We start from the raw sequence: 25,127 nt of genomic DNA on the forward strand, positions 1-25,127 counted from the left end.
TTTCCCTAGTGACTAATGACGTTGAGTATCTTTGCATGTGTTTACGGGCCATTTATACATTTTCTTTGGAGAAATGCTTATTTAAGTCCTTTGCCCATTTTTTAATTGGGTTGTTTTTCTTTTTTGTTGTTGAGTTGTAGGAGTTCTTTACATATTCTGGATATTAAATCCTTATTAGGTATACGATTTGCAAATATTTTCTCTCATTCTGTAGGTTGTCTTTTCACTTTCTTGATAATGTCCTTTGATGCACAAAAGTTTTAATATTGATGAAGTCCACTTTATCTATTTTTTCTTTTGTTGTTTGTGCTTTTGGTATCATATCTAAGAATCCACTGCCAAACCCAAAGTCATTAAGATTTACTCCTATGTTTTCTTCTAGGAGTTTTGTGGTTTTCGCTTGTTAGGTCCTTGATCCATTTTAAGTTAATTTCTGTATATGGTGCGAAGCAGGAGTCCAACTTCATTCTTTTGCATGTGGAAATCCAGTTATCCCACCACCATTTATTGAAGACACTATTCTTTCTCAATTCAATGGTCTTGACACCACTGTAGAGAAATCAATTGGCCATAGATATATGGGTTTATTTCTGGACTCTAAATTCTATTTTATTGGTCTGCATGTCTATCCTTTATGCCAGTAGCACATTGCTTTGATTACTGTAGCTTTGTAGTAAGTTTTAAATCAGGAAGTATGAGTTCTTCAACTCTTTTCTTTTTCAAGACTGCTCTAGCTAATCTGGATCTGGCTACTGAGGACTGAGGATATTGAAGCCTTGCTTTTCCATTTCTGTACAAAAGGCTGTTCGAATTTTGATAGGGGCTGCACTGCATCTGTAGATCATTTTGGGTAGCACTGACATCTGAAGTTATTTTGACATATTAAGTTTTCCAAATCATGAACACAGATGTCTATTTATTTTGGTTGTCTTTAATTTCTTTCGGCAATGTTTTGTAGTTTTCAGAGTACAAGTCTTTCACCTCCTTGGTTAAATTTATTTTAGGTATTTTAATTTTTAGATGCTATTCTAAATGGAATTGTTTTCTTAATTTCCTATTCTAATTGTTCTTCTCTGATGTATAGAAACACAACTGATTTTTGTGTTCTGATATTAATTTTGTTGTTGAAGCTGCCCTCAAAAATTTATTACAACTATCATCTGAATTTTCCCATGAATTGTAGGATTTTTTAAGCTGGTGGCTTTGTTTTACTCTACAAGAAACACTAATTTCTTACAGAAAAATTCTATGAGTAACAGTGACATGTAACTGACAGTATAAATACAATACAAAAGCAGCACTTAACATTTCCTTAAAGCTAATTTATAAAAGAGAAGAAAAAATTAGTTGAGAGGTTCTGCCTGGATGAGCAAAGGCATTTAACAAGGCAATTACCAAGAGGCTTCATAATCTTCACTATTATTAAAAAAAATTCACTAGGGCAAATATTACTTGATAAAATACCTATACTTTTTATTGCTGCTGTTAAAGAAAAATCTCTCATTGCTTAATCTCTGGGTATTAGTATTTCTCATAATTTGTAGTTACAAAAAACCTGTACCTTTTTCATAGTCACTGAATTACTAGGCCTCCACCTTTATTTTTTATGTCCTCATATAATCAAATTATATATGGTACAAATGACAATTTCTAAATAAACTGTGGAATTAAAAGTAAAACTCTTGTCTATATCATTAGATATAATTTTCCCCATGATTAGAGGTAAACAAGATCTAATATAAGACTGTGATATTATCAAAACTGATTCCCTATATTTACAACTGAAATTTTTTAATTAATAAATGATTTTTTGGCTGCATTGCTAACACCCTACGACTCATCCAGTCTTTAATATTTCATGCAATAGTAAATCCAGAGAGCAATTCAGAATGGTAAGCACATTTCCAGGAGCCCTTAAGAAGCTGAAAAAAAAGATTCTGGGACCAAGAAGTTTCAAGTCAAATCAGAACCTTAAAGAGACTTATAAAAGGCCATCTTTTATCCACACAAAATGCAAAGCTGCATAACATTAACTATATCCAAAAAAAACTCCACATGAGACCAGGCAGAAGAATGACAAATCATTTAGAGACTATAAGACTCTGTGTGAGACACACAGACAAAGCGTTTTGTAAATGTTAAACATGCATCAATCAAGTGAAGGGTATTTTCTTTTCCAAATTTCCATTAGAGAAGAGGCAAAATATTAAACTGATCAACTAAAAATATTCTATAAAATTTTTAGGAATGATTGTCATTTATTTTACAGAAATCCTAACCAGTTCTAGAATATTTTAATATTTTCCTAAGGTTTCCAAAGTCTGATGATAAAATATATTTATACCTGATCATAAAGCTTAAATCAGCATTTCTAAAACAGTCAAATTTCATAAAATTGGTCTAAATATTTGATTACAAGGCAGCTATCAGCATTTCTGATGGTTAACTTGGCTAGGCTATGATACTTAGTTGTCTGGCCAGATAACAGACTGGTTGACGTAACATGTAATGTGTAACGTAACATAACACAATGTAATGCAATGTAATCACTGTCCATAATGTGATCTGATGTGATCAACCAATCAGTTGAAAGGGGAGCTTCCTATGGGCATCGTCTGCCTCTAGAATATAAATGGATATTCTGATAGAGCTCACTCTCTCAACTCTGCACTCTTCTAGTCACCCAACCTCTGGATCTTGGGACGTAAGCCTGCACAAGTCTCCAGCCTGGTGCCTGACCTGCAGATTTTGAATCTGCCAGCTCCAACAATCTCGTGAGCCAGTGGAGGTCTCCAGTTTGCTGCCTGACATATGGTATGGGGATTTGCCAGCCCCCACAACTGCGTGAGCCATTTCCTTGAAGTAAATCTCCCTCTCTCTATTTACATATATGTCTCACTGGTTATGCTCCTGTGGAGAACTCAACTAAGACAGCATTGAACTCCCAGCATGCAGGTTTAGATCCCCAATTTAGGACCACACACAGTTAGAATGTTTCTCCCTTCTCCCCCTCTCGTAACTTTAAAATACTTATTATTACAGACACAGAGAAAAGCCCTCAAGCAAGCCTTTAGCAAAGAAAAGATCAGATGAAATAGATTCATTTCTCTACTCAAGCAAGAACTTATTCTCCCAAAACCCAAAATTGAAATTGAGATGCAGCCACAATGAAGAGCCATTTGTTGAGAAGAGCCCTTGCAAGTTGAAAGGTTGTAATGATGCCAAAATATGGTGAGGATAATTACATATGGCAGTTTTGTATCCATGGCTATAAATTTACTCATAGTTACATAAAAATTTAAAAGTATTCCACAATTTTATTATTAAAATATTCTGTTGTGGTTTTTAAGTAAGTTATTTTTGCCTGTCTTTTATCAGATTAAGTTTATAACTTAGTTTGGTTTTTTTTTAAGATTATAACTGAGAAATTTTGAATATAATCTTCATTTCCGAATGTGCTAAAATATAGATTATAGCAACAAAGACGAAGAAATAAAAAGCCACCAGGCTTTTCTTTCAGAATTTATGGAAAGCTAACTTTTTCCCAAGTCACAGAATTTAGGTATCATTACAACCATTCTCTAGCTCTGTACTCAGGAACGGTTAAAACCTTTTGGTGGGAGTAGAATTCTTGCTTTCTTGAGTTTGTCTGTGTATTTGGAGAGGCTGTGAAGAGGGCTGGGGAGAAGGTGATGCTCGAATTTGTGGACTTTGATCATTAGAATGAGATTCCTCTTTTTTTTCTCTCTGTCCTTGTGGTTTTTCTTTCTTTTTTTCTGTACCGCTGTAAAATAAAGTATAACATGCAACGAAATATATTTAAACAAATAAAAAACAGAAATCAAATGATGGAAAAATGATTATTATATAATTCAAAACTCTAAGTCATATAGCTAATACAATTTACACTGCTTTCATTCAATAATGAAAATACATGTCTATGAAAATTCTGGAAGCTATTAAAATCTTCCATAAGGAACTTATAAGAATTCTTAAGCAATATAACTTATGAAGACCATCCCTTTAGACTGCAACGGCCTCTAACGCATTTTGCCATCTTAGCAGATTTTGGGGGACAACAGAAGCTCTCTTAACTGACCTCAACTTACGCAAATCAGAGGACACTTTCCATGTCCTCTGTAAAACATACTAATACCCAAGGCCCACTACATGCTCATGTTTAGTGGGTTATTCTCTAATTAAGTCTCCTATTTCCCCTGTATACTTCTGTTTCCGCCAGGTGGCTTTTAAACTTACCCAAGAGTCAGCTGTCTTTGCTCCCAAACCTGTTTATGCCAGTTGTACTTATTTTAATTATGTAAGTAAAAAGGAAATGGACAAAATATACATAAAAAACAGAATTGTAATTGCTATGAAAACTAAGTTGAATGTTCTGGAAAAACTCCATAAAAATGAGTTGCTAAAAATTGCCAGAAATGTAATTGCTACGAAAACTAAGTCGAATGTTCTGGAAACACTCAATAAAAATGAGATGCTAAAAAAACTGCTGTCAAATTTGGGTTAAGTGAGACAATTATAAAAGGCTGAGAGAAAATCATAGAAAAAGAGTCCTAACATATTTTTTGCAACTTTTAAATTTCTTACTCTGCTTTAAAAAATGAAACTAAAAATTATTTTTAAATGATTTGTGGGTGTATCTAAGATATTCAACAAGGAATCTGATCAGAAACTCAATTCTAGAAAGAGATGGGTAGGAAGCTTGGCCTTTCATTAAAAAAAACAAAAAAAGACGAATATATTTTAAATTAAAAAAATTAAGGTATTTATGTATCAATTTTTATGATCCTGCACTTTGACACTGGATAAACTGCCATTCCCAATCATACTGGACAAGAGTGCTTCTACTGCACAAACATTCTTAACAATATTACAATGCAGATGGAATCAAGACTTGAATTCCAGTGTTGAAAAGGTAGAAAACCATCGTTTATACTTCTTAATTCAAAGGACATTTTATAATTCAACTATCAAAAGCATAATCTATTAGGAAGTGAGTTCAAGAACATTTTTAACAAATATAAATAGTGTATACAATTTAACTATTTCATTCTAATGGTTAAAAATGTTGTAATACACTTTTGAGTGTGACATTTCTTCATTTCACTTGGTACTGACACCTTCTGACTTCAGACTGGCCCTTGATTATTTTATGTTCAATTTTATTTAAAGCATATGCTAAGAAATACAATTCTTTCTTCAAAACATCAGATTAACTTTGAGATAAAAAAAACCTTAGAAGTTACGTTTTTCTTGTTGGCATTTCAAGTATCCTGAATGCATAGGCCACTAGTTTTATGTGGCCCCAATATAACCCAGAAGAGATTTGCCTCTTGGATTGCTTAAAAGCAGAAAACAGAGCTCCTGCATTGTAACGAAACAAACTCAGATTTTTGCTCGTCTTCGGTTGTGCCTAATACTGATCATTGTATACAACTCAAGCTATACAAGACAATAGGCTGAATCTGGACCATTAATGGGTAGAACATGAAGATTTACTTAAAAATTAATGGCAATGACTTCAAAGACTGAATCCTAGAAGGGATTTTTAAAATACCTACAGATCTTATCCTTCTTCACCATTCCTGTAGCCAACTGTTTGGTTAAACATTTAAATCCACTCTGAAGAACAGAGCAGTCACTAGAATTAGTTTACTGAGGTAACCATTTTCCATCAGTACATTGTTAACTATTATTCTATTACTTCATGTTTTTCCTTACTCTTTGAAGAAAACAATTTTAAGATTATGTAGTTGATTTCCTACAGCCTCTCCAAACTCTATATGGAATAATCTGCTAGGAATTACACAAAAGGGGAAAATCCTATAAACAATTTTAATGGAAAAATAGACCAAATTAGTTCATGAAAAGAACACATGGAATCCAAATCTGTAATCTAGTGAAACTTTTATATCACAGTATTTCCACTGCCTCCCTGCCCACCATGTCCAAACACAAACATACATGTAACACAGCACTGTAATATTTTGAGTTTAGCTTTCATTTTATAAGTCATGGCTAAAGAATAAAAAAAGTATAATAACATTTAACCTCTCACTAATGTAGATATATATGGATGATTCTATTCTCCCTTTTAAAATGCTATATCAAATATATCACGTGCAATGGAAAATTTACTTATATAATTTCATTAAATATAAGGAGGCTTATCTCATCAATAAATAAATGCTTGTTAAAAAGAAAGAAACCAAAACAAAACCAAGAAAGCAAATCATTTTCCTTCTTTTAGTCAGAACCACAAGCTTCCTCACACCACCTGAATACAATTAATACAAACTGAAAGAGTACAGGTTGGATATCTCTATATTTAGAGTTTAAAAATTCACTCAGTTTCCGTACAGCTCTATTTCATATTCTTTTCAAAAGCAGACTGATTTATCAACTCATACAATTTTGCACTGTTAGCTTTTCTATCCCTTACAAACAGGTACCTTTTAGCAGCAGATGAAAAAGTTTCTTTTCTTGCAATTGAGACAGAGCTGGTGTGACTTGGTTTTCTGCTTCCACCACTGCCATTGGTTATACAGGACATAGAAATAGCTTCTCGAAGGCTTGGCTGGCCTAAAGATGGTTAAGAAAAAAAAAATTATATCAAACTTCAAAATATTCCTCAAAGACTGGAGTTTTGAAATTAAACGCATTAGGGTTTAGAACTAGTAAGCAGATTGCCACCCTGGTATGCAGCATACAATATTACTGTCTCAAGATTTGATCTTACCAAAACAGAACTTTAGAAAAGTCATGCTGAGTTGCCAAATTGCAGCTAGGCTCATTCTCTAGCTAAATGGTTTGTCCTCTGCACATCATCAAGCTTTAAAGCATGTGATTCAAAGTCCTAGAGTAAATCACAACTCCCACATGTCACGGATCTTCAGAAACAGCTCAGATACTGCTCAAATCATAAATTTTAAGTCCTAGAAACCATAAATGTTAAATCCTAGAATGTTATCACATATAAACACAGCATAACTATATAAAGTAACCTCCGCTTTCTAATTTATGTAGTAGAAGAGTTGGAGTAAGTATGTGGTGGGCATGATGGTGTGTCAGTAAGACTCGAAGTCACACGATAGTCACACCCACTAAGGGTCAAGTTAAAAGATTTGGGAATAGTGAGTACTTCTGAATTTTTGCACCCAGTTTTTGTACATGCACACACAAGCAAAATCTAACTTTTAAATTTGGCCAATCTAATGTTTGTTTGTTACTCTTCATAAAAGCCTAGAGAGTAAAAAACTTTTATGTGTAAAAACTAAAATACCTGGCACCCTAGAGTATTCCAAACAGGGTGGTATTAACTGCATTTCACAAGAAGAGATATAAGATGTTGGGTGCCACTTGTATCATAATCACCTATGGTGCTTCCTTATATGGAGATTCCTAGACAGTAACTCAGACCTAATGAATCAGAAGAGAGGCGGAGGGCACCAACTGCATTTACTTTTTCAAACCTCCCAAGAGAATATTCACATATTATGCTAATATCGTTGGTCATCAGATCTAATTCCAGTTATCCAAAGAGATTACATTCTGTTGTAGACACAGCTTTTTTTCAATTGTGGTAAAATACACATATTTCCCATTTTAAAACGTATAATATCATTTAGTAAATTCACAGTGTTGTACAAACTTCACCACTACCTAGATTCAGAACACTTGCATCACTCCACGGAGAAACTCTGTGCCCATTAAGCAGTCACTATCTCTCTCCTAACCCCGCCTCTGGCAACCACTAATCTGTTTTCTATATCTACAGATCTGCCTATTCTGGAAGTTTCATATAACTGGAATCACACAATATGTGGCTCTTTGTGTCTGGCTTCTTTCACCTAGCATACTGTTTTCAAGGTTCATCCGTACCGTAGCATGTACCAGTACTACACTCCTATTTACGGCTGAATAATATTCCCTTGTATGGATATAGTGAATTTTGTTTATTCCATCGTATGGCTAAATCAAATTTTATTTATCCATTCATCGGCTGATGGACATTTAGGTTGTTTTCATCTTTTGGCTATTGAGAATATTACTGCTATGAACATTCCTGTACAGGTTTTTGTTTGAACACCTGTTTTCAATTATTCTGAGTATATGCCTAGCAGTAGAATTGCTAGGTCATATGGTAATTCTATATTTAACTTTTGGAGGAACTACCAAACTGTATTCCACAGTGGCTGCACCATTTTACATTTCCACCAGCAATGGACAAAATAAAAACAAAAACAAAAACAAAAACAAAACCTGCTGCCGTCAAGCCGATTCCAACTCATAGTGACCCTACAGGACAGAGCAGAACTGCCCCATAGCGTTTCCAAGGAGGGGCTGGTGGATTTGAACTGCCGATTTTTTGGTTAAGAGCCAAGCCCTTAATCACTGCACCACCAAGGCTCCAAATTCTCCACATCCTTGCCAACACTTGTTATTTTCTGTTGTTCTGTTGTATTTTTTTGGTTTGTTTTTACTTATAGCCGTCCCAGTGGGTGTGAGCTGATAATTCATTGTGGTTTTGATTTGCATTTCTCTAACGACTAATGGGAGTCCCTGCGTGGTGTAAACTGTTAACGTACTTGACTACTAACCAAAAAGTTGGAAGTTTGAGTCAATCCAGAGACTCCTTAGAAGAAAGAAAAGCCTGGCAGCCACTGAAAACCCTACAGAGCACAGTTCTACTCTGACACACATGGGATTGTCCAGTTGGAGCCGACTCAACAGCAACTAGTTAATGACTAACGGCATTAAGAACCTTTTAATGTGCTGATTGGCCATTTGTGTATCTTCTTTGGGGAAAGGTCTATTCCAGCTCTTTGCCCATTTTTTATTTGGGTAGTTGTTGTTCACTTATAGGAGTTCTTTATCTGGATATTAAACCTTTATCAGATATGATCTGTAAATATTTTCTCCCATTCTGTAGACTGTCTCTTCACTTTCTTGGTATCTTTCGATGCACAAAGGTTTTACATTTTGATGAGGTCCAATTTATCTATTTGAGAAACCACTGCCAAATCTAAGATCATGAAAATTTATACCTATGTTTCCTTCAAAGAATTTTATAGTTTTACCTCTCTGATCCATTTTGAGTTAGTTCTTATATATGATACAAAGAAAGGGTCCAACTTCATTCTTCTTCACATGTGGATATCCAGTTGTCCAAGCACTATTTGTTGAAGAGACTATTCTTTCTCCATTAAATGGTCTTGGCACGCTTGCTGAAAATCAATTCACTATAGACACATGAGTTTATTTCTGGATTCTCAACTCTATTGTGTTGATTTATATGTCTATTGTTATGCCAATACTACAATTTTGATTACTGTAGCTTTGCAGAAAGCTCTTTAACTGGGAAGTGTGAATCCTCCAACTTTTTCTTCCCCAAGAGTGTTTTGGCTATTCTGGCCCCTTGCATTTTTCTCATATTTTCCATATAAATTTGTCCATTTTTGCAAAAAAAAAAAAAAAAGGCCATTGTGATTTTGATAGGGATTACACTGAATCTGTAGACCAATTTGGGGGGTACTGGCATCTTAATAATAAGTCTTCCAACACAAAAAATTTCCATTTATTTAGACCTTCTTTAATTTCTCTCAGCAATGTTTTGTAATTTTCAGTGTACAAATCTTACACCTCTTGGCTAAGTTTATTCCTAAGTATTTTATTCTTTTAAATGCTATAGTAGATGGAATTTTTTAAAAAATTCTTCTTGGATTGCTCATTGATATAAAAAATACCACTGATTTTTGTGCTGATCTTATGCAATTTTGCTCATTTACTAGGTCTAATTTGTGTGTGTGCGTGGATTCTTTAGGATTTTTTCTGTTGTCTGTGCATAGAGTTTTCCTTCTTCCTTTCCAATTTGGATACCATTTTATTGTTTTTGTTGCCTAACTGCTCTGGCTAGGACTTCTAGTAGTGTTGAATGAAAGTGGGAAATGCATGCATCCTTCTCTCGTTCTTGATCTTAGGGGGAAAGTTTTCAGTCTTTTACCATTATGATGTTAGCTGTGAGTTTTTCATAAATGCCCTTTACCTTACTGGGGAAGTTCCCTTTTATTTCTAGTTTGTTCAGTGTTTTTATCATGACATGGTGTTGGATTTTGTCAAACACTTTTTCTGCATCAACTGAAATGATCCTGTGATTCTCTCCCCCTTTATTCTATTAATGTGGTGTATTAAATTGATTGCTTTTCATGTTGAACTACTCTTGAATTCCTGGGATAAATCCCACTTGGTCATGGTGTATAATCCCTTTATTATGCTGCTTGATTTGGTTTGCTAGTACTTTGTTGAGGACTTTTGCATCTATACTTGTAAGGGATATTGGTGTACAGTTTTTTCTTGTGATGTCTTAGTTAAGCTCTGGTATCAAGGTAATGCTGGCCTCATGGAATGAGTTAGAAAGTATTCTCTCTGCTTCTATTTTTTGGAAGAGTTAGAGGACTGCTGCTAATTCTTCTTTGTTTGGAAGAAGCCATCTGGTCTTGAGCTTTTGTTTTTTGGGAGAGTTTTGACTACTGATTCAATCTCTTTACTTCTCTATTTAAATTTTCTATGTCTTCTAGAGTCACTTTTGGTAGTTTGTGTGTGTTAAGGTTTGAATTGTGTCCCCTAAAAAGATAACCCTTGCACCTTTGAATGTGACTTTGTTTGTAAAAATAAGGTTTTACTTTTGTTAAGAGGTCATCCTGGAGTACAGTGGGTCTTAAACCTAATCCTTCTGAGTGGTGTCTTATAAAAAAGTGAAAACAGACACGGAGAGGGGGAAGATACCATGTAATGACGGAGGCAGGTGCATTTAGAAGTCCAGTACCATCAAAGACTGCCGGCAGCTACTAGAAGCTGAAAGAGACAAAGGGGGATCTTCCTCTAGAGCTAAAGCTCTGAATTCAGACTTCCAGACTCCTGAACTGTGAGAAGGTAAACTTCTGTTCCTTAAAGCTACCCAGTTGTGGTATTTTTCTAACAGTCGCCCTAGGAACCTTAGATAGTGTGTTTCTAGGAATTTGTGCACCTAGCTAAAGGTTTGTTAAGTTTGTTGATCCGGTCAAAGAATCAACTTCTGGTTTTGTTGATTGTCTCAAAAGTTTTTCTATTTTCTACTTCATTTATTCCACTCTAATCTATTTTCTTCCTTCTGCTAGCTTTGGGTTTAGTCTGTTCTTCTTCTTCCAGTTCCTCAGAGTGCAAAGTTAGGTTACTGATTTAAGATATTTTTTCTTTTAAAATGTGTATAGCTGTATTTTTCCCTCTGAGTAATGCCCTTATTGCATCTACGGTTGGTTTCTGAATATGAGTTTTTACTTTTTGTTACAAAAAATACCACTAGCACCAAAATCAATTCACTCCCTTGTAAAAATATATTTTTTAAATATATTTTAAAATACTATTGTGATTGTATTATTCATTTCCTGTTAAGTTTATAGGATGGTGTCTATTCAGCTAACAGAGTATCATTCCTTCTCTGAGAGCAGTCCAAGCTGATCCACATGACGTGGTCATCTCTTTCCACCCCCAACTCATTACTGATCCATTGGATTATGGGTAGACACTTGAGCCAAGCTGGATTAATTAGATTCTTTCCTTTTGGGAGTATGTAATTCAGTGGCATCCAGTTAGTCTGGCTAGTTTTCCCTGAGAAAAAAGAACAAAGTAATACAGAAAGAAGCAAAAATGAGAAACAGACAGACATATGCTTGAGAATTTTCCAGTTCCAAGTACCAGAACTTTCTAGAAGATTACTTGTATTTTTATTCTTGGATTCAGTGAGCTTCTCATATATTCTAATTACATATTCCTCTACCCTCTCCCCTAGTACCTCAAAGCTTTTTCGTTAAGCTAGTATAGGTTGGTTTCTATTAGTTACAATCAATATACCATAATAAATATAATGCAAACTTAAAATTTATATTTTAAAATGGGAAAATGGATTCAGGGTTAAAAATATAAAATTTACAGCACAAGTTTAAAATGACAGAAGTTACACACAATAGTGAGGGAATTTCAAAACAACCTAAAATCACTGTCTCTGAGTCTCTGCAATAAGCTTCATGAGAGATACTACTAACCCTTAGTAACAGCTAATAAACAGTATCATTCACACACTAAAACTGGGATGCACAGTTACAGATGACTATGTAACACATAAGAAATATTTTTAAAAAAATTTTATTGTGCTTTAAGTGAACGTTTACAGCACAAATTAGTTTCTCATTCAAAAATTTATATACAAATTGTTTTGTGACTGGCTGTAATCCCCGCACTGTGTCTGCACTCTCCCCCTCCTTTCCCTTTACACCCTAGATTCCCCATGTCCAGCTTTCCTGTCCCTTCCTGCCTTCTCGTCTTTGCTTTTGGTCTCGTATACTTGACTGAACTCAGAAGCACATTCCTCACTTGCGTTAATGTTTGCTTTATAGGCCTGTCTAATCTTTGGCTGAAACGTGGACTTTGGGAGTGGCTTCAGTTCTGAGTCAGCAGGGTGTCCGGGGGCCACAGTCTCGGAGGTTTCTCTAGTCTCTGTCAGACCAGTATGTCTGGTCTTTTTATTTTTTTTTGGTGAATTTGAATTTTGTTCTACATTTTTCTCCCATTCTGCCTGGGACCCTCTATTGTGATCCCTGTCAGAGCAGTTGTTGGTGGTAGCCGGGCACCATCTAGTTCTTCTAGGTTCAGGCTGGTGGAGGTTGTGGTTCATGTGGTCCATTAGTCCTATGGACTGATATTCTCCTTGTGTCTTTGGTTTTCTTCATTCTCCTTTATTCCACATGGGATGGGACCAAAAGATGTTTCTTAGATGGCAGCCTGCAAGCTTTTCAGACCCTAGTCACTACTCACCAAAGTAGGATGTAGAACATTTTTTTAATGAGCAACTGACCTAGATGTCCCCCAGTAATAATTTTTAAAAGCATGCAATGTATGAAGAAACATTACTAGAATTTTATTACAAATAGAAAGCAACCTTTTTTTAAAAGTAATAGAACAAAAAGGCACACAAAAGTAAAACTATAACTGCCTGAAGCTTTCTTCAAGGTTTCAGAAATATTTTACAAGGTAGAATTTACAAGTGAGGGGACATCTTGGTGAAGCTATACATTACAGATATGACAAATAAGTTCTAAGTCAGAAATGACATAAGATTTAGCAGATAAATGGACTTTAACACTAATTAATATTCAACAATAAAAACAATTGTTACAAGAAATAGAAAAATATTTCCCTAGCACATTCTGCATGACCATGGAAAGGGAATCGAGTGAAAGGACAACATGCTTTATAGCAGAAACTCTAGCTTTAACAGAGAAATAAAGGCTTTACTTGAAAGTCTTTCAATAAAATTTATAATGGTTTTAAATTATGCTAATAATTTATCCTTGCCAGAGTAATTTACTTTTTCTATACAAAAAGATAGTAATGCAATCAGATTACAGAAGGCTATTCAGTGAGCTAAAATAATAAAATTTCTTTTTCAACAGCATATGCTATCAACTAAAAATCGTATCATTTGTCAATTACTAATGAAAACAATCCAGATGATTTTAGACTGAACAGTACAACTTTATCTCTTGGCTCACAAACTGAATGTAAAAGAAGATTCAAGAATTGGTGATAAAAAAAGAGCCAAACTGTTAAGAGATCAAAGTGGAAAAGTATTTTAATGTACAACAAATTCCATTTCTATTTAAATAATTTTCAAAGAAAATTATCTACTGAATGCAAGAAAACTTTTATGAAACTAATTCAAGTGAACAAAATGTGTGAATGAAAGATAAACAGAAACCCATGTCATTCCTCCCATCTCACTGAATGAAAGAGAAGAAAATTAAGTGGGAGAAAGATATAGGCTGGCGCTGACCCTGAAAACAACTTTTACTTATATTAAGTACAGAGAATCATGGTTGATTTGTTTGGATAGTGGGCTCTGAGCCAAGTGTCTGCACCAGACCACAGGCAGTCCCTGGGTTACGAACGAGATCCATTCCTAAGTGTGTCTTTAAGTGAAATGTGTAGGTAAGTTGGAACGTGTACATACAGTTCTTATTTAGCTTCATTTTAGTGCAAGCAAAGGCCTGAAGCCTTTTCAATGATTTAAAAGCTGCACATGTAGCAAGTGAAGGTGATTGTGATGAAGAATTTGTTATTAGCGGGGTGGGTTCCATCCTTTCAAAGTGAGGACAAATTTACATAACATTAAAGGGCAAGTATGTAAGAGTTGCATGTAAGTCGGACACTTGTACCCTGGGGACTGCCTGCAGTTATCGATTCACAAGAATAATTAGGCACACAGAGCTCCTGTTGTAAGAATTTGCCTTTACATTCTCAACACAGTAACTTTTTTTTTAAAAATAATATCTTAGTTTTGGTGAAAATATACACACAATAATTTCTTATTAATAGGCAAAATACAGTCCAATCCATGCATAATCAAAGGAATGATACTCCTCTTATTCCCATAGTGCATTATATTTTGTATCTTACACTCACATCTTTTTAGGTCTCAGAAGAGATGAGCCATGTGAGGTATGCTTTCATTGACCTCATTTCTTTTACTGGTTATAGGCAACATACTACAGAAACCCCAAACTCAGCAAAGAGACTATATCCAAATGGTGAGAAAAAGTAGTAGTTAGACTATTAATGATAAAAGGTCATATTTTTGCAGACACAATGTCAGCAGCTGCAGCTATTATTATTAACGGAAAGACAGATTAGTTATAGAAGAATACTGATGAGGAAAAATCCGATCCTGGCTGCAAAGGCAATACTACAATTTCAGAGTTAAAAGGTGCCTTAACAGTAGAGCTGCCAGATCTAGCAAATAAAAATATCAGATGCCCAGCTAAATTTGAATTTCAGACAATGAATATACTTCAGTATAACATACACTAAAAAAATTATTTGCTGTTTATCTGAAATTCAATTTAACTGGTATGCTGTATTTTGTCTGGTAATCCTACTTAAGAATTTGACACAAATGCTCTACCCTAAAGTATAAATTAGAATAACATATATGGAAAGATACACTATTTGATCTCATTTTGGGCATGGCTTCAAATTACGATGTAAATGGCACAAAATTATTGGTGGAAAAATATTAATCGTGTGATGGACTGGAAATTTAAATCTCTCCAAATCATTCTGACTTTAAAGTCAGGACTAGGCAGGGCCTGCTTTCTCGGGACGTACGGGCCAAGTTCTGTTCTATCTTCTCTGCACTAATAACTGGATAGACTAAAACAGGGTATATTCCACAGTGCTAGCCGTCTAGAGTCAGGTCAAAGGAACAGATGCCTTGCTTAGACTTTGATCCAATTCTTCCCAGGCAGTCCTGAACCAGGAGGTATTAAGTATTTCTTCAAATATTAACCAATGGTACTCTGACTCCCAATCTTCGTCACATCTTCCATATTCAATTTCTCAAAAACTGTGTACCGTAATTTAGAAATTGCTTCAAGTTTTCTCAGTACAATTGGATGCCGGGTAAGTGGGCATACTCTTATTTTAGGGCGCTTGAATTCTTTGTGTTATCTGCTCTGCCATTTGTGATTTGAAGATGATTTTCTTGGACATGAAGAAGGATACAAATTAGGAATTGAAGGATTGGTTTCTTCTATTAGCAACATATATGCCAATTAGCGAGCCTAACTGACATTTTGTTAGTGATTTAAATTCTTTTTTTCCTGAAGTTTCAAGTATACAACTAATTATGCCTAATATTTCCTATAGTAATTTTTCTGAACTTTAATCAATTTCTTCCAAAGATTTTCATAGTCTCCATTTTACCTACTAGGCTTCCTTATATAGGTGCCGTCTTATGATAATAGTATCTTGAAACTGGGAAATATGAAATATTACTCCTATTCCTTTTACTTTTTATCTTTTCCAAATGCCCATCAGGATGTCTCCATTCTCCAATTTGTTTTGAATCCGTTTGAGCATTTTGGTAAGCATCTTTTTGGTGTTATTATTAAACTGCCTATCACAGCCCATTTGTCGGTTGTAACCAGTACCACGAAGGAAGAGATGGAGGGAAAAAGAGAGGAGGAGAGAGAGAAGAGAAGAAGGGAAGGAAGGAGGAACTAGAGAAGTACTGTTTTGTGAAACCTTTGTTTTATCATAATATATGTGGCGTAGTAGTTAAGAGCTACAGCCGCTAACCAAAAGGTCGGCAGTTTGAATCCACCAAGCACTCCCTGGAAACTCTGCGGGGCAGTTCTACTCTGTCCTACAGGGTTGGTATGAGTTGGAATCGACTCGACGGCAATGGGTTTTTATATGTGTATAGGTCACAATGTAAACTGTGAAAGAGAAGTTTGACTTTCTCTTTGTTAATGCCCATCTCACCAAGTTTTGGTGATATCTATAAAAAAATTGTACTTTCTTATTTACCCAGGTTAAAATGGCAAATTAAAGAAACTCAAATTATTATTCACTCTTCAAAGTCATTTAGTATCAACATATAAGCATCTATAATGGTAAATGCTGTTTCCAATTCACTTTCAAATATTTGCTAATTACAAGATTCAGCGCCCCCACTATATTTTTCTTGGGTCATGCCTAATAACTCCTTAAACTTAACTAGTTTAATAATTTATCAGATTTTTTAAAAAAATCTCTTTTCTTTTTATAGTCTCTTATTTTTATTGTGCTTTAGGTGAAAGCTTACAGCTCAAGTTAGTTTCTTATACAAAAAAAAAAAAAATTGTTATGTAACCCTAGCTGCTATCCCTATAATGTGACCACACATTCCTCCTTTCCACCCCGGATTTCCTGTGTCCATTCAATCAGCTCCTATCCCTTTCTGCCTTCTCATCTTGCCTCCCACCAGGAGCTGCCCATTTAGTCTCATGTATCTACTTGAACTAAGAATAAGAAGCACACTCAAGTATCATTTTATGTCTTATAGTTCAGTCTATTCTTTGTCTGAAGAGTTGGCTTTGGGAATGGTTTTAGTTCTGGGTTAACAGGGAGTCCGGGGGCCATGTCTTCCAAGGTCCCTCCAGTCTCAGCCAGACCATTAAGTCTGGTCTTTTTACTGGAATTTGAGTTCTACACCCCACTTTTCTTCTGCTCTGTCAGGGACTCTCTGTTGTGTTCCCTGTCATGGGGTCACTGGCAATAGCCAGGTACCATCTAGTTCTCCTGGTCTCAGGCTGATGGAATCTCTGGTTTATGTGGCCCCTTTTGTCTCTTGGGCTAATACTTTCCTTGTGTCTTTGGTGTTCTTCATTCTCCTTTGCTCCAGGTGGGTTGGGACCAATTGATGTATCTTAGATGGCCGCTTGCTAGCTTTTAAGACCCCAGACACTACTCACCAAAGTGGGATGTAGAACATTTTCTAAAACTTTGTTACACCAACTGACTTAGATGTCCCCTGAAACCATGATTCTTTTTATAGTCTTTTATATTATGTTTCTGAACAATTATCTTCCTTCTTTCTTCAAAATACTTACACTATTCCTAGCCTAAAACCTATCATCTTCCAGTCTAGAGCCCTGTTTTCCAAAGTAGGTTCCAATGAACATTAGTTCCTTGAGATACCTCCCAAAAGAGATCAACCCTGGGAAATGCTATACATTAATTAGGTTTTCTGCTTAGAAATAATAGATATTAACATATGAAAGGCTCGGAGACGTCCTGCAGTAAATAAATCTGTTAAACCCAGTGTTTTCCAAATGTACATTCCCAGAGAATCCTTTCCTTAAAATATCTATTTCGTGCTATGAGATATACTTCAAGAACTACTGAGCTAAAGCAGTGCTTCTCAAGGTGTGGTCAAGAGATCACCTATGTAAGAATTACAAGGGATTATGTGCTTAAAAAGCAAGATTCCTAGGCCTTACTCTTGGGCTACTAAATCACAGACTCTAACGTGGTGCCCAAGAATATGCATATTTTACAAACCCTTGGGTAACTGGGATGCACACTACAGTTCTGGTACCACTGGTCTAAGCCTTGCTACCTGAAGAGTGGACCCCAGAGTATGAGCATGGGCATCACCTGGGAGCTTATTAGAAATGCAGATTCTTGGGCTCCACTCTAGACCTACTAAATCAGAATCTTCATTTTAACAAGATCCCCATGTGATTCCAATGTACATCGGTTTGAGAATCACTGCTCTAGTGTAGAGAACTAAAATCAATTTTTCCACAATAACACATAACCCACTGCTGTCAAGTCGATTTCGACTCATAGCGACTCTACAGGACAGAGTAGAACTGCCCCATAGAGTTTCCAAGGAGTGGCTGGCAGATTCGAACTGCTGACCTTTTGGTTGTCGGCTGAATTCTTAACCACTGTGCCACCAGGGCTCCACAATAACATATAGAGCCTGCAATTCACTTCCCATATCCTCTTCTAACGCTCCAAACCTCATCTCAATATTTCTAAGTCCTAGACTTACTGTCCATATCTTCAAATGCTTTCAAGATATCTTACGAATTATCTTGTGAATTATGGTTCACCTTCACAGATTAGATGGCAGTGACAGTTCTGATCAGTCTCAGCAGGCTCTCCATTCCCAGATGTTTACTCAGAAAAGACAAGACATGCTTTGATTGGTCATTTTTGAGGCCTACATATAGTATCTTCCTTTTCCTTAGTAAATAGAAAGTCTCCAACTACTTAGCCAGTTATGAAGTTTACTTACATAGAAATGTCTGTGCAATTATCTGGATGTTTTATTATTTTTTTGCTAATAAAATGGAAAAAAATAGAAAAATGAAGGTGCTGATGTAAGTGAAGAAGTAGATCTCAAAAATGTTATTACTAAAAATTATCAAGCACTGTATGTTGAAGGAAACCCTGGTGGCATAGTGGTTAAGACCTATAGCTGCTAACCAAAAGGTCAGCAGTCTGAATCTACCAGGTGCTCCCTGGAAACCCTATGGGGCAGTTCTACTCTGTCCTTTAGGGTTGCTGTGAGTTGGAATCGACTCGAAGGCAACGGGTTTGGTTTTGGTTTTATATGTTGAAAATGACAGATCTTTAGCCTAAACTGAACTTGTATTGAATTTAGTTGACTATGTAGTCACTTGTGAAAGAAAATAACATGGAAGAAACTCCGGAATTACACCAGACTGAAGTACAAATGATAATTCTATTATATTTTTTATTTCTTTATCAAATTCCTCTCTTCTCCCAACATACACTCCCTCTCTTCGCCTAACATACACACAAAATGTAAGCCTAACAGGAATGAACTGTGTGTGAATGTTCTATATCTAAGCAACTGGATGCAGTAGTGAGACAGGCCATAGATAGTTACTTGTGGATTTCCTGTTTAAGTTATGTCAAACCCTCTCTGCTAAGCAAATACATAAACAGAGAAAAGGTTTCTCCATGCCCGTTTACCTTTCTCTCAAGAAGAAAGAAGAGCTTGCATATATACTGATGGCTCTATAATGGTTCCTTGGACTCGGACAGATATGGCTGTGGCAGCATGCTTGTCCATTTTCCCATTCTTGCCTATTCTGTAATATTCTTTGGACTCAGGCAGACATGGCTCTAGCGGCATGCTTGTCCATTTTCCCACTTTTGTCTGTTGTGTGATATTTCCTTGGACTCGGGCAGACATGGCTCTGGCAGTGTGGTTGTCCATTTCCCACTTCTGCCCTATTGAATATATGCCAAATAAAACTTATTTTTTGCTTAAAAAAAAAAAAAAGAAGAAGAGCTTGCATTTTATACACTCAAAGCTAGAAACTGTCTCCAACAGGAAAACAAGCATATTATATTCTCAGTAAGTATAAATGGGATAATTCCTTCAGTTTCTAAATACTATGATTAGGTCAGAATTTACATGAGGAGTAACAATAGTCCTCTGTAATCCATTTGCAATTTAATAATATGTGGGTCTCCTACTTGCTAAACACCAACAAATTACTGGCACTGTTCAAAACATATGCATAATTCTATCTCTGCTTTTCACACAAAATACAGTTGTTTCAGTTGCTCTTAAACTTTTTGTATTCTCTTGAATATTATTTAAAAATATAATTTCAGGCACTTTTACCATTTTTTCACCAATGCTTCAAATGGCTTATCAGCCTCAACATAGTATTTCTATCTAAATTGACATTTATGTTGATACTGATGTGAATGCTGATTCCTTCCTCAGCAATTTCAAGTTTATGGTAAAATTTCCGTTACTGATTATGAAATATACTCTTCTGAATTCTAATACAGTTATAAGAAGACTGAACCAGGCTATAACCCTTAATTGATCATTTCTTAAAATGCTACTGTGAATAAAAAATTTTTTAAATGATCAACTAAAACTTTGCAGAAATCTTCCAATCTTGTTCAAATTACCCCATCCTGTAAGAACTGCCATGAAGCTTATAGTTAAAGAAATATAAAGGAGCTTATTCACTCATTACCAGAAGTGAAACCTTGGTTTTGACTTTTAAATCATGTAAATATATCACCACTTAAATTCAGTCTCTGTGGACCCCATATGGATTACCCTGCTCCTCTCTCCAAGAAGTGTACAATTTAGTTCAGGTGCTTTCCGATTTGCAATAATAAAACCACCTAACATGAGAGAATAACTTTCTGAGTACTTGGCTATTACACACAGCTGTAGTCATCAAAGAGAGAGTGTGAAAAAAGGGCTATAAGAGGGGAAAGAAAAAATAGTTGGTAGAAATAGTTTCCTCCAGAAGCAGGCTGAGGATGGGCCTCAGCAATCAGGAGGCAAGACTGATCTCCAACAAAGGTGTAAAGGCAGTTAAGAGCAAATAATGAGCACTGCATCTAATCTGGAAACTCTGGTGGCGTAGTGGTTAAGAGCTACAGCTGCTAACCAAAAGGTGAGCAGTTTGAATCCACCAGGCACTCCATGGAAAGCCTATGCGGCAGTTCTGCCCTGTCCTTTAGGATCACTATGGGTCAGAACTGCCTCAACGGCAACGTGTTTTTTGGGTTTTGGCACCTAATTTATTCTGTCATTCAAGTTATAAATCAGTTGTTTCTGACTCCCTTCCCTTACCAGCTACACTCTCAAATCCTGTGGGTTCTTCCTGCATTACTGAAGGCACTTCCACTTTTCTGTTCCGCACTGCCATGGTTCACCTTCATCGAGAACCCCTGCCTTGCCCCTCCTATCTATTTTGTCGGATTTGTCTTTCTGAGACATCAATCTGATTGTGTTTGCTCCCTTAATTCTTTCTTGGTCCAATTATTTTCTGCTTTTTTGGGGGGATACCATGGGTTTTCATTAATGGAAGCATGCTGAGTCATGAAGTTGTTTGAATTCTGGGTTGGTAATATGGATTTTGAGAAATATTATATGGCAATACATGGTTTCCGTAAACCTCGGGGAGTTCTTGGGTGCCAGGATTAGTGGGTGCCCATCTGTCCAACCAGTCATGGGAGGCAGGATGTATTATAGGCTCCTTCCATTAGGTTACACGAGGTACCTATGGTTTTCCAAATATCACACACACACACACACACACACATAAAAGAAAACCAAGCCCACCAGGGCTCCCTAACACAAAGAAAATCATAAATATGCTTACAAGGCTTATCTGGGGGTACAAAAGCAAAAAAGTATACAAAATTTTTACCCAATCACACTTCCTATATGCACTACCTCACATTTAAGGTTCATACCCCAGCTATTTTGCTTCAGTGAATGTTTCTTTTGCCTTTCACCGTTACACAAGTCCCCACTGGAGGGCAGCAATACTTTTAGCAGGAAAAGTAGACTCTCAAGAAACCTGAGAGTCAGAAAAAGTGGGTGGGCAACTGTATATCCCACGAACTAAGAAAGAGTTAAGTTAAAGCCTTTGAAGGAAATTGGAAAATACGACATTAATATAGTATAATTTGGGGTCAACTTTTCTTTTAAAATTCTTTAATGTTGTTATATTATTTGTATAATATTAAAAACCTGACTAAAACCTAAAAATCAATCAATCATCTTTGGTAATGACCCACTGCCAGCAGAATTCAAATTCATTCAAAGCTCATCTGATTCTAACTTACCTTTACATCTTTGTTGAAGACCAATCTTGCCTGCTGACTTTTGAGCCAGCATTCTACATTTTCCCATCAGCACCTCAACTTCTGCAATTGGGCTATCAGCTAGCCGCTTTACAGAAATTTTTCTTACCAAGTTCACCAGTGACTTCTCTGTCACTAAATTCAATGGATACTTCTCAGTTCTTATCTTGCTCAACTTTTCTTCAGCATCAAATCACTCCTGACTTAACACTCTTTTCCCTTCATTCCTAGGACACCATCCTTGCCTGAATTTGTTTGTAGCTTTCTAACCATTTTTTCTCACATTTGATGGATCTTCTTTTCTTGTCCAGCCTTTGCATCTTGGCTCTTCAGCTCTCGTCACTTCATACCCTTCTCAGTATTTGTGTATCTAACTGCTATTGGACATCTCCCCATGAATTGATGTGCTTCCTCCCTTCCAAAACAAAACAGTTCAAATCGCTACTCTATGACATACCTTATAATGGTGAAGGACATCACCACTCAATCACTGTACAAACCAGAAAAGTGGGAGTCAGCTTTAATTCTTCCATTTCCTTATTGCATCATTCAATAGGTGGCCAAGTCCTATGCTGCTTCATTAATAAGTTTTGTTTTGGGTTTCCCCCGACCCAGCTTTATTGAGATATTACTGTCATATAATAAATCACACACATAAGGTGCACAACTTAATAAGCTTTGGAAACCTTGGTGGCACAGGGAAACCCTGATGACGTAGTGGTTAAGTGCTACAGCAGCTAATCCACCAGGCGATCCTAGGAAACTCTATGGGGCAGTTCTACTCTGTCCTATAGGGTTGCTGTGAGTTGGAATCGACTCAGCAGCAATGGTTTTTTTTTTTTGTTATACACGTGCAACAACCCCCACACTCAGGATAATGAACATATCCATCACCTCCCAAAATTTCCCTGCTGGTAATCCATCTTTCCTTCTCTCATCCTTGTCCTCAGAAAACCACTGATCTACTTTCTGTCACTATAGATTAGTGTGCATTTTCTAGAATTTTATATAAATGAAATTATATAGTATATATTTTTTGCCTAGTTTTTTTTACTCAGCGTAATTATTCTGAGATTCATTCAAGTTGATGAGTATATCAGTAGCTTATTCCTTTTTACAGTTGACTACTATTCCATTGACTGGATATACCAGTTTGTTTATCCAGTCACACATGGATATTATGTCCAAATGGTATGTTGATGGACATCTGGGTTGCCTTTTGACTACTGCAAAGCTACTATGACCCTAAGTGTACAAGTCTTTGTGTGGATATACACTTTCATTCTAGTAGAGTAAGTATCTGAATTGTATGGTAAGCAAATGTTTAACTTTCTAAGAAGAAGTCTCTGGGTGGCCCAAATGGTTAAGTGCTCAACTACTATCCAAAAGGTTAGTAATACAAACCTAACCAGAGGCACCTTGGAAGACAGGCCTGGTGATCTGCTTCCAAAAGGTCACAGCCTTCAAAATCCTATGGAGCAGTTCTACTCTGTCAGAATCGACTCAACGGCAACAACAAACTTTTTAAGAAGCTGTCAAATAAGTCTTCCAAAGTGGCTGTACCATTTTACACTCCCACCAGCAGTATACAAGAGTTCCAGCTGCTCCATATCCTTGCAAATACTTGGAATGGTAAGTCTTTTTAATTTTAGCTATTCTGATGGGTGTATAGTAGTAGCATCTTGTGGTTTTAATCTTTGCCAAATCTAAGGTCACTAAGATTTTCTCCTATGTTTTCTTACAGAAGTTTTATAGCTTTAGCACTTATATTCAGGTTCATGATCCATTTTGGGTAATTTTCGTATATGGTGTGAGGTTAAGAGTCAAGGTTCTTTCTTTTTTGGGGAGGAGGATAGGAAGGTAGGATAAAACCTTAATAACTCTTGAATTTGTTTCTTCCTCCCTATCCTTCTTGCACCCAAGCTTTTGCACTTGCTCTTCTGCTTAGAATGCTCATCATCTGGAAGGCTCATCTTCATCTTTTAAGTTGAAACTTAAACTCATTGTTACTTCCTCAAAGAAAGCTTTCATTATCACCTTATCTAAAGTGCCTCTCCTAGTTTACTCTCTCACTATCCCCTTTATTTCTTTCAGTCCTTATCTTCATGTAACTCTATGGGTACACAAACCTTGCTTGTTTTGTGATTCCTGTATGTATCCCCATGCTTAGCACCATGCCTGGCACATAGAACACACCTAATCAATATCTGAATGGCTCACTAAATTAATGCATCTTTACCATGACTGCCTCTAATTTCTCTTCTGGATTATGTTCAGCTTCTCTCTATTCTCCCTGCTTGCAGTTTTATTCTGCTTTAAGTCATCCTCTACAGTGTGCCAGAATGATCTTTCTAAAACGTGCTGTATGTTATACATCATCAATAATAATATGTACCACAATTTTAAGTTCCATTATAAAGAAAAAAGTATTGCCTATTAGAGCTGTAAAGCACTATCTATTGTAAACTACACTGCGATTCCAGAGATGTTATAATGCAAAAATACAGTCGTCTCAGAGTTAATGAATTGCTGTAAATCTGCCTGTTACTCTTCAGTTTAAAATCCTTTAATGGCTCTCTACTGCCTTTTGGCTAAAAACCAAATTCCTTAGCAAGACATACAAAATCTTTCACTATGGGCCCTACCTACCAGTCTAGGCTCATTTCTTGACACTCCCAACCTCAGACCCTGTGCTTTAGTTTATTCTGAACTCCTAAACTAAGCATTTTTACTCCTTACGCCTCTGCACCTGGATGGTCCTTCTCTCTGGCACACACTAGTTCCCCTATTTGCCTAAGCTAACACGTGTTCATCATCCATTCACCCATCAAATATTTACTCAGAGGCTATTATGATCCTAGCTTTGTATTTACAAAGGTAACAAGGCAACTACTGACATCAAGGAGTTCAAAATCTTGCAGGAGAACCACACTAGCAATGGAAAATGTAGTAAGTACAGCAAGAGAGTAAGATGAATAGAGTACCATGGACATACAAAGAAAGGACAAATAATTCTGTAAGGATGATGAGGGGCACAGAGCTCAGGAAAGGTTTCCTGGAAGAAATACACCACCAAGTCTTAAAGG

At 36.2% G+C, this 25,127-nt stretch overlaps 1 protein-coding gene across 3 annotated transcripts in view; it reads right to left on the reverse strand.

The window, feature by feature from the left end:
• EML4 (EMAP like 4) overlaps positions 1-25,127 on the reverse strand; it is a 207,166-nt gene that overhangs the window by 73,201 nt on the left and 108,838 nt on the right. The window contains exons 3-5 of one of the 3 annotated variants that reach the window (XM_004369521.2): positions 6,471-6,600; positions 3,611-3,784; positions 1,091-1,213 (exon numbers count right to left, since the gene is read on the reverse strand). In XM_004369521.2, coding sequence (XP_004369578.1) covers positions 1,091-1,213; positions 3,611-3,784; positions 6,471-6,600 — 427 coding nt within the window. The remainder of the gene's footprint in view (positions 1-1,090; positions 1,214-3,610; positions 3,785-6,470; positions 6,601-25,127) is intronic. The other 2 variants (XM_023735585.1, XM_023735595.1) reach the window with 2 other exon arrangements.

Source organism: Trichechus manatus, unplaced genomic scaffold, assembly GCF_000243295.1.
Source record: "Trichechus manatus latirostris isolate Lorelei unplaced genomic scaffold, TriManLat1.0 scaffold00005, whole genome shotgun sequence".
Classification (NCBI taxonomy): Eukaryota; Metazoa; Chordata; class Mammalia; order Sirenia; family Trichechidae; genus Trichechus; species Trichechus manatus.